Source organism: Macaca mulatta, chromosome 10 (assembly GCF_049350105.2).
Source record: "Macaca mulatta isolate MMU2019108-1 chromosome 10, T2T-MMU8v2.0, whole genome shotgun sequence".
NCBI classification, from domain to species: domain Eukaryota; kingdom Metazoa; phylum Chordata; class Mammalia; order Primates; family Cercopithecidae; genus Macaca; species Macaca mulatta.
This window is the reverse complement of record NC_133415.1, coordinates 84,239,935-84,256,274: the sequence shown is the minus strand read 5'-3', so window position 1 is coordinate 84,256,274 and position 16,340 is coordinate 84,239,935. Positions and strand designations below refer to the sequence as shown.

Below are 16,340 nucleotides of genomic sequence, written 5' to 3'. Positions count from 1 at the left end.
GCATTTCCCTGATGATTTGTGATGTTGATGATTTTTTTTCATATACTGGTGGGACATTCATATGTCTTCTTTTAAGAAATGTCTATTCAGGTCCTTTGCCTATTTTAAAATCAAGTTATTTATTTTCTAATTGTTGAGTTATATGAGTTTCCTTATATATTTTGGATATTAACGTCTTATCAGATGTTTGAATTGCAAATATTTTCTTCCATTCTGTAGGTTGTCTCCTCACTCTGTTGATTTCCTTGACTGTGCAGAAGCTTTTTAGTTTGATGTAATCCCATTTGTCTATTTTTTCCTTTGTTGCTTGTGCTGTTGGGATCATATCCAAAATATCATTGCTCAGACGAATGTCATGGAGATTTTTCTCCTTGTTTTCTTCTAGTAGTTTCACTGTTTCAGGTCTTATGTTTAAGTCTTATATCCATTTTGAGTTGATTTTTGTATATGGTGTGAGATAAGGGTCTAACTTCATTCTTCTGCATGTGGATATCCAGTTGTTGCAACATCATTTATTGAAGAGATATCCTTTCCCTTTTGTGTGTTCTTGGCACCATTGTTGAAAATCAATTGACTGTAAATGCATGGATTTATCTCTGGACTCTCTATTCAGTCCCATTGGTCTGTGTGTCTGTTTTTATGCCAGTACCATGCTGTTTTTATTACTATCCTGCAACTTTACTAAATTCCTTATTTTTTGATGCTATTGTAAGTGGGATTGCTTTTAAATATCTTTTTGTTTTTTTTTTTGAGACGGAGTTTCGCTCATCACCCAGGCTGGAATGCAATGGCATGATCTTGGCTCACTGCAACCTCCACCTCCCAAGTTCAAGTGGTTCTCCTGCCTCAGCCTCCCAAGTAGCTGGGATTACAGGCTCCCGCCACCATGCCCCGCTAATTATTTTGCTTTTTTTTTTTAGTAGAGACAGGGTTTCACCATGTTGTTCAGGCTGGTCTCAAACTCCTGACCTCAGGTGATCCAAAGTGCTGGGATTACAGGCGTGAGCCACCATGCCTGGCCTGTTTTTAAATATCTTTTTAAGATAGTTCATTACTCATTGAATCCTTTCAATCAATCCAATAAGTAGTTATTGTCATCACTTTTATTTATGAATGGGGAAACCAAGGGTCAGATTGGTGAAGTAATTTACCTAATGCTATGATACTCATATAACTAACAAGAGGAGGTACTGGAATTAAATACTAGTATACACGACCCAAAGGAGACGGTAGAAGATATAAGCTTGCAAATAACTCCTTGCTCCTAGACCATTGCTGATATAAATGGAAATGTCTATTGTATTTATTTGAATTTCTTAAATGAAAATCTGGGAGTGGATAGTGTTACAAAGGGGTCTTAGGTTGGGCACGGTGGCTCACGTCTGTAATCCCAGCACTTTGGGAGGCTGAGGTGGGCAGATCATGAGGTCAGGAGATTGAGACCATCCTGGCTAACACAGTGAAACCCCGTCTCTACTAAAAAAAAAAAAAAAAAAAAAAAAAAAAAAAAATTAGCCAGGCGTGGTGGCGGGCGTCTGTAGTCCCAGCTACTTGGGAGGCTGAGGCAGGAGAATGGTGCAAACCTGGAAGGCAGAGGTTGCAGTGAGCCAAGATTGTGCCACTGCACTCCAGCCTGGGTGACAGAGCGAGACTCCGTCTCAAAACAAAAACAAAAACAAAGGGGTCTTAATTTCTGGGATTGTTACAGAAGTTGAGCAGTTAAGCAGGAAAATTAACTTTATCCACAGGTCTAATTTTTACTCCATTGCTTTCTCTCTGTATTTGTTATTTTAATTTTCATATTTAGTTTAAATGTTTATCAAAACCATACATCCACATAGTTTTAAAAATTGACTTTGAATAAGAGACTATAATAGTATATAATAGTATCACATAAGACTATAATAAAATATAGGAGTCATCTGTCTCCCTTTCCTCATTTCTTGCTTTTCAAAAAACTACTTTCACATCTTTTGTTTTTTTCCTTTGGATTTCACTTCCATGTCTTCCGTCATTATTTACCAATATGCTTATATGGTTACTTCTTAATGTTTTAGTTTTAAGCACTTTCCATTGGATTTCTGCTATGGAAAATGAAGATTTAGCTGTCTGCCATCTGCTCTGAATATGTTCAGAACCTTTAGGTATTTTATCAATTTTGTCTTCCTGGAGACTTTTCTCCTTGGGCATTCAGACCTGCTTCACTCTGAACTGGTTGATGTTACACCTGGTGACCTGATGTTATCCTAGATCTCTATTTGTGTCATCCTGTGGATTCTTTTCGACTTTCTCCTGAGATCAATGCCTTGCTTTTTGGATCCTAGATCTTTCTTGATTTACTCTTATTTGGACAGAGCACCTCCTGAGAGCTTCCTGAAAATGTCTGACTTCAATGTACTATCCTTATACTTGGTTAGTGGTTTGGTTGGTCACTCCAAATTGGAAATTATTTTACTTTAGACTTTCGAAGGCATTGCCTCATTGTCTTTTCCAATATCTAGTGTTACCCATGTTGGGCAAATTCTTAGGAAGGAATTCAAGAGTGAGCGGTGGTAGAAGAAACCAGTTTTATGGAGGTGGTGGCAGCGTTACAGCTCGGTGTGGGCTCCTGCAGAACAGGGCTACCCCACAGGCAGTGTGTTGAGAGTAGCAGCTCAGGGGCACCTCTGCAGTCATATTTATATCCATTTTTAATTCCATGCAAATTAAGGGATGGGTTATCTAGGAATTTTTAGAAAAGGGGTGGTAACTTCCGGGTGTTGCCATGGCAATGGTAAACTGTCATGACATTGGTGGGTGAGTCTTATGAAAAGGTGCTTTTGGTGTTTCAGCCAGTCTTCTATCTAGAGTTGAGTCCTGCCTCCTACCTCTTTACTGTGGAGAATCCGAAGCCATTAGGGTTCTTCTCTTTGTCTGTGGCCTGTTATTTCTCTCTGAAAGCTCTTAAGGTCTTCTCTCTAGGGTTTTGACGTTTCATATTGATGTGCCTAAATTTATTCTTATCCTTTTTTTGAGACGGAGTTTTGCTCTTGTCGCCCAGGCTGTAGTGCAATGGCATGATCTCGGCTCACTGCAACCTCCTTCTTTGGGATTTAAGCAATTCTCCTGCCTCAGCCTCCCGAGTAGCTGGGATTACAGACATCTGCCACCAAGTCTGGCTAATTTTTGTATTTTTAGTAGAGACGGGGTCTCACCATGTTGGCCAGGTTGGTCTTGAACTCCTGACCTCAGGTGATCGGCCCGCCTCAGCCTCCCAAAGTGCTGGGATTACAGGCATGAGTCACCGCCCCTGGCTGTTGTGCCTAAATTTCATGTAGGATTACTGAAATCAATTTTTCTGAGCACTCGGTGAGCCCTGCCAACCTGCAAACTCATGTCTTTCAATTTTAGGACAATCTTCCTTTACTTATTTCTTTGATAATTTCCTGGTCTTTGTTTTTCCTGTTCCCTATTTGTGGTCTGCTTATTTTTCAAATGTTGGACTCCTTGATTGATTCACTGGTTTTCTTATATTTTCTCTACTGCTTTTATTTTATCTCTGTCATTTTATTATAATTTCTGGAAATTTCATCTTTGTACTTTTAATTTCTAAGTTTTTATCATTACTCATTTTTCTTCTTTCTTTCTTTTTGAGACAGAGTCTGGCTGTGTTGTCCAGGCTGGAGTACAAGGGTGTGACCTTGGCTCACTGCAACCTCTACCTCCCGGGTTCAAGCAATTCTTCTGCCTCAGCATCCCGAGTACCTGAGATTACAGGCACGCACCACCACGCCTGGCTAATTTTTATATTGTTAGTACAGACGGTGTTTCACCATGTTGCCCAGGCTGGTCTTGAACTCCTGACCTCAAGTGATCTGCCTGCTTCGGTCTCCCAAAGTGCTAGGATTACAGGTGTGAGCCACTGCACCCGGCCTTCTTCTTTCTTTTCTAATGTGAAGGGAGGCCTATATACACAAGCTACTGGCCTTATCCTTCTTAAAACACCCCCTTTCAGGTTTTTGCTTGAGATCAGTCTCCCTGCTTTAAGAAAGGGAGAGGATTCAGATAAACAGCGTATACTGAGAGGCCTCACCAGTATAAGAGAATATGCTGCTCTACTTTGTAGGGAGAGGAAACTTGGATAATGAGCCTAGAAAAAAAAAAGACCAAATAGGACCATGATAGCTGTCTTCAAGCATTTGACATGGAATTGTTTTTGGACTTATTCTCTGGAACTGTTAAAGGTCAGAATTAGGAATAATAGGTAGATGTTACAGAAAGGTAAATTCTGGCTTAATTGACATAATCTCCTAAAAATTAGAGGGGTCCAGTGATGGAATGCATTATCTTGACATGTATTGATTTTTCCATTGCTGGAAGAGCTTTAAGAGAGAAGGCAAGGGTTGTTTAGAGGGCATTCTTGCTTTTCATACATATCAGATGCAACAACTTCTAAGGTCTGAATTCTGAGACTCTATGCTCAAAATCTTAAAGAAAAAATGGCTCTGTATTTCCAAAACCAAGGTTTTTCAAATAAATTTTTAAAGGAGAAAACTTTTTAAAACCAAAAACTTACATGAAACTCAATGTATCAAACAGATAAAAATGGAGCTGCTCAGTTTAAAGTGGGAAGAATGCTGGGCGCAGTGGCTCATGCCTATAATAGGCCTTTGGGAGGCCGAAGTGGGTGAATCACTTGAGGTCAGGTGTTCGAGACCAGCCTGGCTAACACGGTGGAACCCCGTCTCTACTAAAAACACAAAAATTAACTGGGCATGGTGGCGCACACCTGTAGTCCCAGATACTTGGGATGCTGAGGCAGGAGAATTGCTTGAACCCTGGAGGTGGAGGTTGCAGTGAGCCGAGATCGTGCTCCCAAAGTGCTGGGATTACAGGTGTGAGCTACTGCACCTGGCCTCCAGAACTTATTCATCTTGTTTAACAGAAACTTTCTGCTCATTGGTTAGTAATTCCTAATTTCCCTCACTCCCCAGCTCCTAACAATCATCATGCCACTCTTTAGACTCTGTCTAAAAACAAACAAACAAACAAAAAAAAGTGGGAAGAAGGGCTCAGATCTCTGCCTTTTCAACTTCCCTCAGTTCCCTGATTTTGACCTGAGAACCAAGTCTAAGTATTTTACATTTGCATTCAAAGACTATAAAAATCTTATTTCTATGCAATTTCCCACATTATATGGTACAGGAGCTGGCAGCTGCAGGAAGGCAGTATCTTCGTTATTTCCAGATGGTTTGCAAGTGTTCCTGCCACCACTCCTCAGTTCACACTGCTCCCTTGCCTGGAGTACTCTTTTACACCCTCTCCTTCTCCACCATTTCTCTGAAACCTATTCTCCTTCAAGCCTTGGGGAAGGGGAAGGTCCTCCATGAACCCCTCCCTGAATGCCCTGGCCCTTGGGTGGTTGTTCCCATGCTCTGTTCTACTGTAATATATATATATATATTTATTTTGATTAGACATAGCCCACTTTGCAGTATTTTTATGTATATGGCCATTCTGCCTGACCACTGTGATGATATATTTGGTAGTCATTAAGACTGTTCATCGTGAAACTGTTCATTGTGAAACTCTGTCTCTAATAAAAAAAAAAAATTAGCCAGGCATGGTGGCTGGTGCCTGTGATCCCACCTACTCAGGAGGCTGAGGCATGAGAATCGCTTGAACCTGGGAGGTGGAGGTTACAGTGGGCTGAGATCGTACCACTGCACTCCAGCCTGGGGGATAGAGCGAGACTCTGTTTCCAAGAAAACAACAACAACAACAAAAAAACTGTTCTTCAAATATTCTGGCTTTCTGAGTTTTTCAAAGATTTTGTTTTATTGTAGTAAGAACACTTAACGTGTTGAGATCTGTTTTAACAATTTTTTTTGTGTTCATTATTATTGACTCTAGGTACAATGTAATACAGCAGATTTCTAAAACTTTAAACATTTAAAAAAATTTTTCGAGACAGGGTCTCACTCTGTCACCCAGGCTGGAGTGCAGTGGCACAATCACGGCTCACTGCAGCCTCCAAGTTTTAGACTCAAGAGATCCTCTCCCATCTCAGCACCACCTCCCCACTTTCCCTGAGTAGCTGGGACTACAAATGCATGCCACTATGCCCAGCTAATTTTTTATTTTTAATAGAAACAAGGTCTTGCTATGTTGCTTAAGCTGGTTTGAACTCCTGGCCTCAAGGGATCCTCCTGTCTCAGCCTCCCAAAGTGCTGGGATTACAGGTATGAGCTACTGCACCTGGGATCTAGAACTTATTCATCTTGTTTAACAGAAACTTTCTGCTCATTGATTAGTAATTCCTAATTTCCCTCACTTCCCAGCTCCTAACAATCATCATGCCACTCTTTGTTGATATAAGTTTGACTGTTTTAGACACCTCATGTAACTGGAATAATGCGGCATTTGTCTTTCGGTGACTGGTTTATTTCACTTAGCATAATGCCCTCAAGGCTCATTCATGTCATCACATATTGCAGAATTCCCTTATTTTTAAAGGCCGAATAGTATTCTGCTGTGTGTATACACCACATTTTTTTTAATCCATTCATTTTTTAATGGATATTTAGCTTGCTTTCATATCTTGGCTATGGTCAATAATGCCAATGAATGTGGGTATGCAGATATCTCTTTGAGATACTGATTCAGTTTATTTGGATATATGTCCAGAAATGGAATGGCTGGGTCATATAGTAGTTCTATCTTTCTTTCTTTTTTTTCTTTTCTTTGAGATGGAGTTTCGTTCTTGTTGCCCAGGCTGGAGGGCAGTGGGTGATCTCAGCTCACTGCAACCTCCGTCTCCCAGGTTCAAGCAATTCTCCTGCCTCAGCCTCATGAGTTGCTGGGATTACAGGTGTGTGCCACCATGGCCGGCTAATTTTGTATTTTTAGTAGAGGTGGAGTTTCTCCATGTTGGTCAGGCTGGTCTCGAACTCCTGACCTCAGGTGATCTGCCTGCCTCAGCCTCCCAAAGTGTTGGAATTACAGGTGTGAGCCACCACACCTGGCCTATCTTTCATTTTTTGAAGATCCTCCATACCATTTTCCATAGTGGCCACACCATTTTACACTCCCACACAACGTGTGCAAGGGTTCCATTTTCTCCACAGCCTTGCCCACAATTGTCTTTTATTGTTTCGATAATTCTGGCTTTCTGCATTCTAAGCCCATTGTAGGATTGTACTTTTGGCCCCCTTGTGGTTGGATGGAGCCATGTCACTGTTGTAGCCAGCGAGTCATGAAGTGGTTACATTTTACTTCCAAGGCTAGGGCATATACTGGCCAGTTGAAGACTCTCTAGAGCTCTCTTTTCCTCTGCCATAGTGATCAGCACCAAATGAGTGGCTACTCAGTCAGCCTGGGCTCCACACTCAGATATGGGGCAGTGTCTCCAGCTAGCCTTCAGTGGATATGCAGCATGTATGGGGAATGGACAAACAGACCTTTGTTCTTGGAAGCTACCAAGATTCTTCTTTTTTTCGTTACTGCGGCATACACTAGTTTATCCTAACAGAGCTGGCTGTTAAGAGGTCAGGATCCTTACTGCTTTGAATTCCTGGTGCTCAGGAGAGTGCTCTGCATGTAATCGGTTCTTAATCAAGATTTGATTGATTTAGAAAACACTTCTTGTGTATGCTTTTGAGGGATATGAAGCTCATTTAAAAATACTTGTTTTCCATTTTCCTCAATAAGTGGTAAGCATGTTAGGGACAGAAACCCTCTTGAACATTTCTGGCCTCACCTCCCAGCACCTTAGTCCTTAGTCCACAGGAGACTTAAAATGGCCTGGGTAGCTTTGGATGTGGAGTAGTTGAAGGCCCCTGAGGAGAGATGAGAAGCTGATCTGACATGAAAACAGCAGTGGTTGGTTACTGGACAAGAAGACAAATGAACGATTGAGGGAAACAGCAGCTTCTGGAAAGGTTTGGCAACAGTAAAGATAAGAGGCCAGTGAAGAGATCCTTGGAGGGACATGGAGAGCTGGGAAAAGGGATAAGCTTGGAAACATGTTCTGATAAAAAGCCAGGCGTTTCCTCTGTTATCTTTCACCAGTGCCTGAACAGAGTTACATCTTATACACTCTGGACACAAAGGAGGGCTGTTCTTGAGCCTCGACTCTGGGTGAGCCCTCTGGGTCTTAGACTTGAGATGCAAAGTTTTGAAATTTTCAAACTTGAAAATCACGGTGAGCAGAGAGATCTCTGGTGCTCTGCCAATCCTAATGTCCCTTGTATTGAACATTGACTATGTTGACAATGAAAAGCCAGTAGAGCTTCAAGGAGGAAAGAGGTCAATAGCCAAATGTTTCAAGAAGTCAAGGAAGGTGAGAATTCATAGTAAATAACAATAACCACCAGTTATCAGAGGCTTTTGTCTATGCCAGGCACTATTCCGTGAGCTTTACAAGTATCGCCTAATTTAATCTTCACAGCAAACCTCTGCTGTCAGTAGTATCATCTCTATACTAGAGATAATTAAACTGAAGTTCAGAGACATTAACTAACTTGTTCAAAGTCACGTGGCTAATATGTGGCAAAGTGAGGATTTGAACCCAGATTTGTCTGGCTCCAAAGCTTGTGTTCTTTCCACTTCCCCACATTACTCCTAGTGAGAGATTGTCAAACATCATTTCGAATAAGTCAAAGAAAAAAGCCCAACATATCCATTACCATTGCTAGTTACACATAGCACCAGGAGCCAGAGAGTTGGAATATAATAGAACCCCAGAAAATCTCCAAGCCTTATTTGGGCCTGAAGTTTCATCTTCTTTGCCCACTACCCTCCAATGCTTCCTACCCCTAAAGATTACAAAGAAGTGATATGTAGATATATTTCCTTTCCCTGCTGTAGTGCTGGGAGCAAGGAACTAACCAGAAGTGGATGGAAGAAATCTGATAAGGGAGTAGAAGGATGCTGGGCAAATTCTTCAGTTTGGGTCACTTATGACTTATGGGTCAAAGCAAGAGTCAATGGCCAGGCAGGGAACAGGTTCAGAGTTTTCTGAATTTCAGATACCACCCTATCTTCTACTAAGCCAGAGATGGCAGTGGTACCCACTTGAGGCTCAAGAAGAGGGGAATGATGTTGAATTAAGGACCACAGCACTGCAGAAACCTAATTAAAGGGGTTGAGTACACTGAATTGGACTCAGGTCCAGGTTACTGCATACACCTTTAGTATGTGGACTGCAGGCTCCCGGACACTTCACAGCAGAATCCACTCATCAGTATCAACCTTTCTCTGATGAGTGCCTTCTACCTTTCTTCATCCTCAGATAATTTTCCTAATGGACCATTTGCAGATTCATTTGTAGTTCTGTAATCTTTGGAAAACACGTATTCTCTCCTCAGATCTTTATCGCTTTCTTATTTTTTTGCTCTGCTTTCATACATTTTTTTTCCTTTTCTTTTTTTACTGAAAGGCATTCACCCCATCTGTTGAGAGCATATGATATGACTTCATGTGTGGCAACAAAGAAAAGCTGAAATTTGCAGATATCAGTAAGGGAGGTTGTTCCACAGTTTTCTATCCTTTTAAAATGGTTTATCTCTATTAGATAATGAATAAGATGATGTTTAGCCAATCAGATTATTTCCTTGGAGAGCTTGGAATGGTAGTCTTGACAACATGGTTGGATATCAGTAGAAGTGAAGATGTGGAATCTTAAGCAGAATCTAAGAATGGTGGACACTCCAGAACTGTAGATGTGTATAGTTCAACTGTGGGGGAGTCCTCTTTAGCTCGCAAAGCAATCAAGGCATTTTGTCTCATAGTCTTTTATGACAGATAGGAAAAGGGTCTTTTATGAGAGTCTTCTCTACTGCTGAAAACTACTATTAATTCTGATAAATCATGCACATAATGGATTCAGGTCATCCTTTTATTAGGCAGCCTTATTCTGCTTATCAGTGTTCGCAAGAACAAACTTGAGGGCTATGATGGAGTTCTTTAAAGAAAGGGAAGTAGATCTCAAAACCATTCAGTGTAGGTGAAACTCTGTGCCACTGGGGATTCCTTAGATATATAAAGAAAGTACCTTCTAGACTAAGACTTCTGTAAAGATGGTGCTCCCATGATTTGCTCTCTTCTCTCTCTCTCGTTTTTCAAGGCTCTCAGCCCAGTATCCTACCCTTCAAACCAGAAACAATCCCCTTTCTCAAGAGTAGAGGAAGTTGTGCCGTTTGCTTGAATGGCATCTCAGGTTTCCTCTCTGCAGCCCCTTCTGGAAGGAGAGGAAATGGGTTCCAGTCCAGGGGGCTGATTCCTTAGTAATGATATTTATAAGCAAGCCCTTTGTCAATATAGCACTTTATTTTAGTCCTCTGTTATAGAGGGCTATGCCTTTATGGCAGATTAATCATAGTCGGCCTTATACAAAGCCCTTGTCTTATTTTATTTTACTGATTTATTAACTTTTATCCCCATAATCAACTCCTATCCATCTCTCATATAGGCAACTCCTACGATGTTTAATTTAACTCCTATGATGTGTCTTGTCACCCAGGTGGTGAGTATAGCATATAATAGGTAGTTTTTCAGCCCTTGCCTCCCTCCCTCTCTCCTGATTCTAGTAGTCCCCAGTGTCTATTGTTCCCATCTTTATGTTCACATGTACCCAAGGTTTGTCTCCCACTTGTAAGTGAGAGCATGTGGTATTTGGTTTTCTGTTTCTGCATCAGTTGTCTTAGGATAATGACCTCCAGCTGCATCCATGTTGCTGCAAAGGACATGATTTCATTCTTTTTGATGGCTGCATAGTATTCCGTGGTATATGTGTACCACATTAAATGTGTATATATTTTAAGTGGTTTTATGTTATTTATCTGATTCTGTTACTTATTTTAAAAACTAGCACAGGTTTTTTTTTTAAAGTCAACTTTTTTGAGGTATAATTTATATAAAATATAATGTGTCAATTTTGATGAGTTTTGACATCTGCTTATAGAACATTTTCATCACCCTGAAAGTTCCCTCATGCCCCATCTCAGTCAATGCCCACTTCCTCCCACCAGCCCCAGACAACTACTGATCTGTTTTTTTGTCACTGTAGATTACATTTGTGTTTTCTAGAGTTTCATGTGAATAAGCTTGTTCAGTATGTTCTTTTTTGGTCTGGCTTTTTTTCACTCAGGCTAATGCTTTTTAAAAAATGTTTATTATTATTTTTATTATTATTTTTTTGAGACAGAGTTTCACTCTTGTTGTCCAAGCTGGAGTGCAGTGGCACGATCTTGGCTCAGGCTCACTGCAACCTCTGCCTCTTGGGTTCAAGCAATTCTCCTGCCTCAGCATACCGAGTAGCTGGGATTACAGGTGCCCACCACCACTCCCGGCCAATTTTTGTATTTTTAGTAGAGACAGGGTTTCACCATGTTGACCAGGCTGGTCTCGAACTCCTGACCTCAGGTGATCCACCCACCTCGGCCTCTCAAAGTGCTGGGATTATAGGCGTGTGCCACCGCACCCAGCCTGCTCTTTAGGTTCATGCATATGTTGCATAGCAGTGGTTAATTCTTTGTTGCTGAATAGTATTCTATTACATGAAGATACCAGAATTTGTCTGTTTACTAATTAATGGACTTTTGGGTTGTCTTCACTGATGGTCAACAAAGTTACTATGACAATTCAAGTTTTGGAGTGGACATTTATCTTTGATAAATATGTAGGAGTAGAGTTGTTTGGTTGTGTGATAAGTGTATGTTTAACTTTAAAAGAAACTGTTAAACTAGTTTTCCAAAGTGGAGATACCAACAAAATCAGCAATAATTTTGTTTAATTTTTTTTTAACAATTTTTTTTTTTTTAAATAAAGGAGGGACCTTGCTGTGTCATCCAGGCTGGTCTCAAACTCCTGGCCTCAAGTGATCTGTTTGCCTTGGTACAATTTTTTTTTTTTTTTTTTGAGACAGAGTTTCACTCCTGTTGTCCAGGCTGGAGTGCAGTGGCACGATCTCAGCTCACTGCAACCTCCGTCTCCCAGGTTCAAGCGATTCTCCCGCCTCAGTCTCCTGAGTTGCTGGGATTACAGTGGCTCACCACCACACCTGGCTAATTAGTAGAGATGACGTTTCACCATGTTGGCCAGGCTGGTCTCGAATTCCTGACCTCAGGTAATTCACCTGTCTCAGCCTCCCAAAGTGCTGGAATTACAGGCATGAGCCACCATGCCCAGCCAGTACATTTTTATATAGTTGAAAACAATCAAATTTCATTTAGAGATGTGAAAATCATACAGAATTTAAACTTGAGTGTCTATAAATAAGTTTTATTGGAATACAGCCACACTCATTTGCTTATATATTGTCTGTGGGTACTTTTGTTCTATAACTGTAGGGTTGAGTAGTTGTGATAGCTGTGGCCCGCAAATCCTAAAGTATTTACCATCTGGGCTTTACAGAAAAAGTCTGGTGACCTCTGGTCCAGAGCATTAATTTTTCTTCAGACAACAAGAAAAATTATCTTGTCTTTTTTTTTTTTTGTTTTTGGAGACAGAGTCTCTGTTGCCCTGGCTGGAATGTGGTGGTGCAATTTTAGCTCATTGTAGCTTCGACCTCTTGGGCTCAAGTGATTTTCTTGCCTCAGCCTCCCTAGTAGGTAGGACTACAGCTTTGCCCCACCGTGCCCGGCTATTCAAAACTTTTTTTTTTTTTGGTAGAGATGGAGTCTCATTATGTTGCTGAGGCTGGTTTCAGACTCTTGGCTTCAAGCAATCCTCCTACCTTAGCCTCCCGAATTGTGGAGATTACAGGCAGGAGCCTCTGCTCCTGGCTTGTTGTTTTCTTCCATGTTAGAAAGAAGATATTCCTCTTGTTGGTTTGTCTTTGCTTCTGTCCATTTTGAAATGATAGACTTAGGCCAGGTACGGTGGCTCATGCCTGTAATCCCAGCACTTTGGGAGGCCGAGGTGGGTGGATCACCTGAGGTCAGGAGTTCGACACCAGCCATGGCCAACATGGTGAAACCTCGTCTCTACTAAAAATACAAAAATGAGCTGGGTGTGGTGGCGCGTGTCTGTAGTCCTAGCTACTCGGGGGGCTGAGGCAGGAGGATTGCTTGAACCCGGGGGGCAGAGGTTGCAATGAGCTGAGATGGTGCCACAGCACTCCAGCCTGGGCAACACAGCGAGACTCTGTCTTAAAAAAAAAAGAAGAAAGATAGACCTTACCATTATTGTCCTAAAAAGCACTTGACTCTTCCCTGATCTATCTGCTGGCTTTATGTATAAGTTAGCCATTACTGTGTAACATTCCACTCCCAACCTCAGTGGCTTAAAACAGCACTCCTTTATATTTGGCTAGATTGCCTTGCTGAGGCTGGAGTGACTGGGGCAGCTATATTTCTCACTGTAGATCTGTGAGTCACCTGGAGTAGCTCCGCCCCACATATCTCTCATCCTCCTTGGACCACTGGGCCATGTTCTCATAGTGATGGCAGAGGCACAGAAGGGAAAATGAAAACATTCATCATCTCTTAAAACATAGGCTCACAACTGGCACACTGTCACTTCTGCTCACATATCACTAGCAAAAGAAAAGCACATGCCAAGGCCAAAGTGAAGAGACAACGAAATAGAGTTCTTCTAGGATGAGACCTTGACAAATGTGTGAATTCAAGTAGGGGTGAAGAAGGGCCAAGATTGCAATCCACCATTTCTTTCTTTCTTTTTTGAGACAGAGTCTCGCTCTATCGCCTAGGCTGGAGTGCAGTGGCACAATCTTGGTTCACTGCGACCTCCGCCTCCCGGATTCAAGCTATTCTCCTGCCTCAGCCTCCCGAGTAGCTGGGACTACAGTGGCCTGCCACCACGCCTGGCTAATTTTTTGTATTTTTTTGTAGAGAGCCAGGATGGTCTCGATCTTCTGACCTTGTGATCCGTCCACCTCGGCCTCCCAAAATGCTGGGGCAATCTACCATTTTTTTAAAGAAAGACCAAGTTGGGCATGATGGTTCATGCCTTTAATCCTAGCACTTTGTGAGGCCGGGGCAGGAGAATTGCTTGAGACAAGGAGTTCGAGGTTCCAGTGAGCTATGATTGTGCCACTGCACTCCAGCCTGGGTGACAGAACAAGACTCTGTCTCAAAAAAAAAAATAAAAAATAAAAAATAAAAAAGACCACAACAATAATAAATGGCTTTTCTTTTGCTACCTATGAGGGTGTTACTTGTTCCTATTAAACATGTACTGTTAAAAGTAAGGGCTATGGCTTTCCTGCTCATTCCACTCCATTAATTCTGACATTCTGGTTTCCAGTGGTAATGGCCATGCAGCTATTAAGGTATTTTCCCCTGCTCTGCCCTTTATTTGGTATTATAAGGAATCATCATCATATGGGACATCCTAAGATGCCCTTGCTGCTGGGAAGAAGCCAAGGCGCACAGAAGTATCACTCCTTTTTTGTCTTACCTCTTTTTTTCTCTCTTTTTTTCTCATTAATGAAAAACAAATTAGTGATGAAACTATTTTCCCCCTTCTTGCTTCTCCAGCTGTACTATACAATTCTTCAAAGGCAAGGCTGTGTCTTCTCTTTGTTAACCTCCCTTCCGCTCTCCCAGCCTCCTCAGTCAGTGTGGTTGATATTTTCCTTGCCTACCTGTCTGATCTCAATGACTGTTCCCGTTCTGCTTCGCTGATCTTGGCTCTGCCCATGCTCCTCAGGGCAATAAATACCAGTCTGGACTGCCCAGAATGGAGTCCTCTGTTTTACCAGTTGAGAAGCCTCCTATCCCTCCCTGATCACTCGTCATTCATGAAGCTCCTTCTTCTGCTTTTGACTGTTACCCTGCTCCTGGCCCAGGTCACCCCAGGTAAACAGGATCTCCAGAAGGGGATGGGAGTCAGGGAACCCGATGCATGTTCAGAGAACTCTGGGGGCTCTGACAGGTTGGGCTGGGAGAAAGGCCTAGTAGAGCTCACTGAGGCCTTTAGGTAGTCCCTCTAGTCATGGGGAAGTTTGAGTTCTCTGGTACTAAATGATCTTCCCAGTGCCCAGTACTTGACCACTCCAACCTTATCTCTGGTTAGCTCTGGAAAATCTGAACATGATGACCTGAGGAGGGGATAGAGTGTAAAGAGAGAGACTTGGGTATGGAGTATAGAGAAAATGGGGACTTTTTCAAAAATCTTTCTTGAAAGGATTTGAATTTTGATCTCTTGTTGCCTCTAGGAAAATGGTTCTCAAATTTCTGATTGTTTGAGGATTCTGATTCCACTTTTTTATGCAACCTCAAATTATCTGGGTTGCCCTAGGTTGTAGGTTCCCCAGAGTAGCTATTTCTAATTCCCTTAACTGGTTGGGGCCAGAGAAAAGTCCCAGGATGTTGTGAAGAAGGCAGTATGATGTTCTTGGGAGTTTTACAGGTGCCCTAGAAACCTTACAGATGTTCAAATGAGTTTATTTAATATTCCTGTTACCTTTCATTGATATGGTCAGAGGGGATACTGAAGAACAACAAGAAAAGGTGGCTAATTGCTACTGGGCACCTGGGTACGTTATAATATGGGGGAGATAAAACCTTTGGGAGAGGGGTCCTCTTCCCCCTCCCAAGGAGCTGGCCAAGGGGGGGAAGCTACCCAGTAGGTCCCATGCCACTGAGTTGGGGGGACTCTGGGGGTTCTAACAGGGGGCATGAGTGAAGGAAGAAAGTGTAGTGGTCTATAATCTCCCTTAAACTTAGGGGATCCTGTGTAAGAGCTTCTTCCCTCACAGACCTCCTCATTTCCCTCCTACTCCTCTACTGGGCTTTAGCCCCTCCCTTTCCCACCCTTCTGCTTTCTTTCAAAACTGACCCTGTTCTCTTCTTCCCTTTTGTTTTCAGTCACGAAATGTTGGGGTAAGTCAGGCAGGTGCAGAACAACATGTAAAAAAAGTGAAGTATACTATATATTATGCAAAACTGAGGCTAAGTGCTGTGTGGATCCCAAGTATGTACCTGTAAGATCAAAATTAACAGACACAAATACAAGCCTGGAATCAACTTCTGCAGTCTGACACCTCTCTTCCAACCTTGAGCCTCAACATCATGGGATCCTGCATCATGGGATCCTAGGAAGAACAGACTGGACCAGTAGGTGGTAATAATCTAAACCTTGCAACTAGCTCCTAGTCTGCTGACCCATAGCTGGTCCCAGAGGATATGAATTAAAGAATATTCATTATATCTACTTGATTCCTGTTTTCTTCTAGACCAGCACTGCCAATAGAACATTCTGCCATGATGGAAATATTTCCTATCTGTATTGTTCAATATGGTAGCTACTAGCCACATGTGGCTACTGAGCACTTGAAATGTGCCCAGTGTGAATGTGGACCTGAAGTTTTAATTTGATTCAATCTAGCTTTAAAT

At 42.0% G+C, this 16,340-nt stretch overlaps 1 protein-coding gene across 2 annotated transcripts; it reads left to right on the top strand.

The window, feature by feature from the left end:
- Positions 1-8,094: 8,094 nt before the first annotated feature.
- DEFB121 (defensin beta 121) lies at positions 8,095-16,029 on the top strand. Of its 2 annotated transcripts, none has more exons than XM_015149225.3 (2): positions 8,095-8,320; positions 15,813-16,029. In XM_015149225.3, exons 1-2 carry the CDS (start codon positions 8,299-8,301, stop codon positions 15,983-15,985), a joined length of 195 nt encoding a protein of 64 aa, XP_015004711.3. In that variant the 5' UTR covers positions 8,095-8,298; the 3' UTR covers positions 15,986-16,029. The 2 variants fall into 2 exon arrangements, with proteins under 2 accessions (XP_015004711.3, NP_001029369.1); NM_001034197.1 differs by lacking the exon at positions 8,095-8,320 and adding an exon at positions 14,730-14,801 and having other exon boundaries at positions 15,813-15,985.
- Positions 16,030-16,340: the final 311 nt, after the last annotated feature.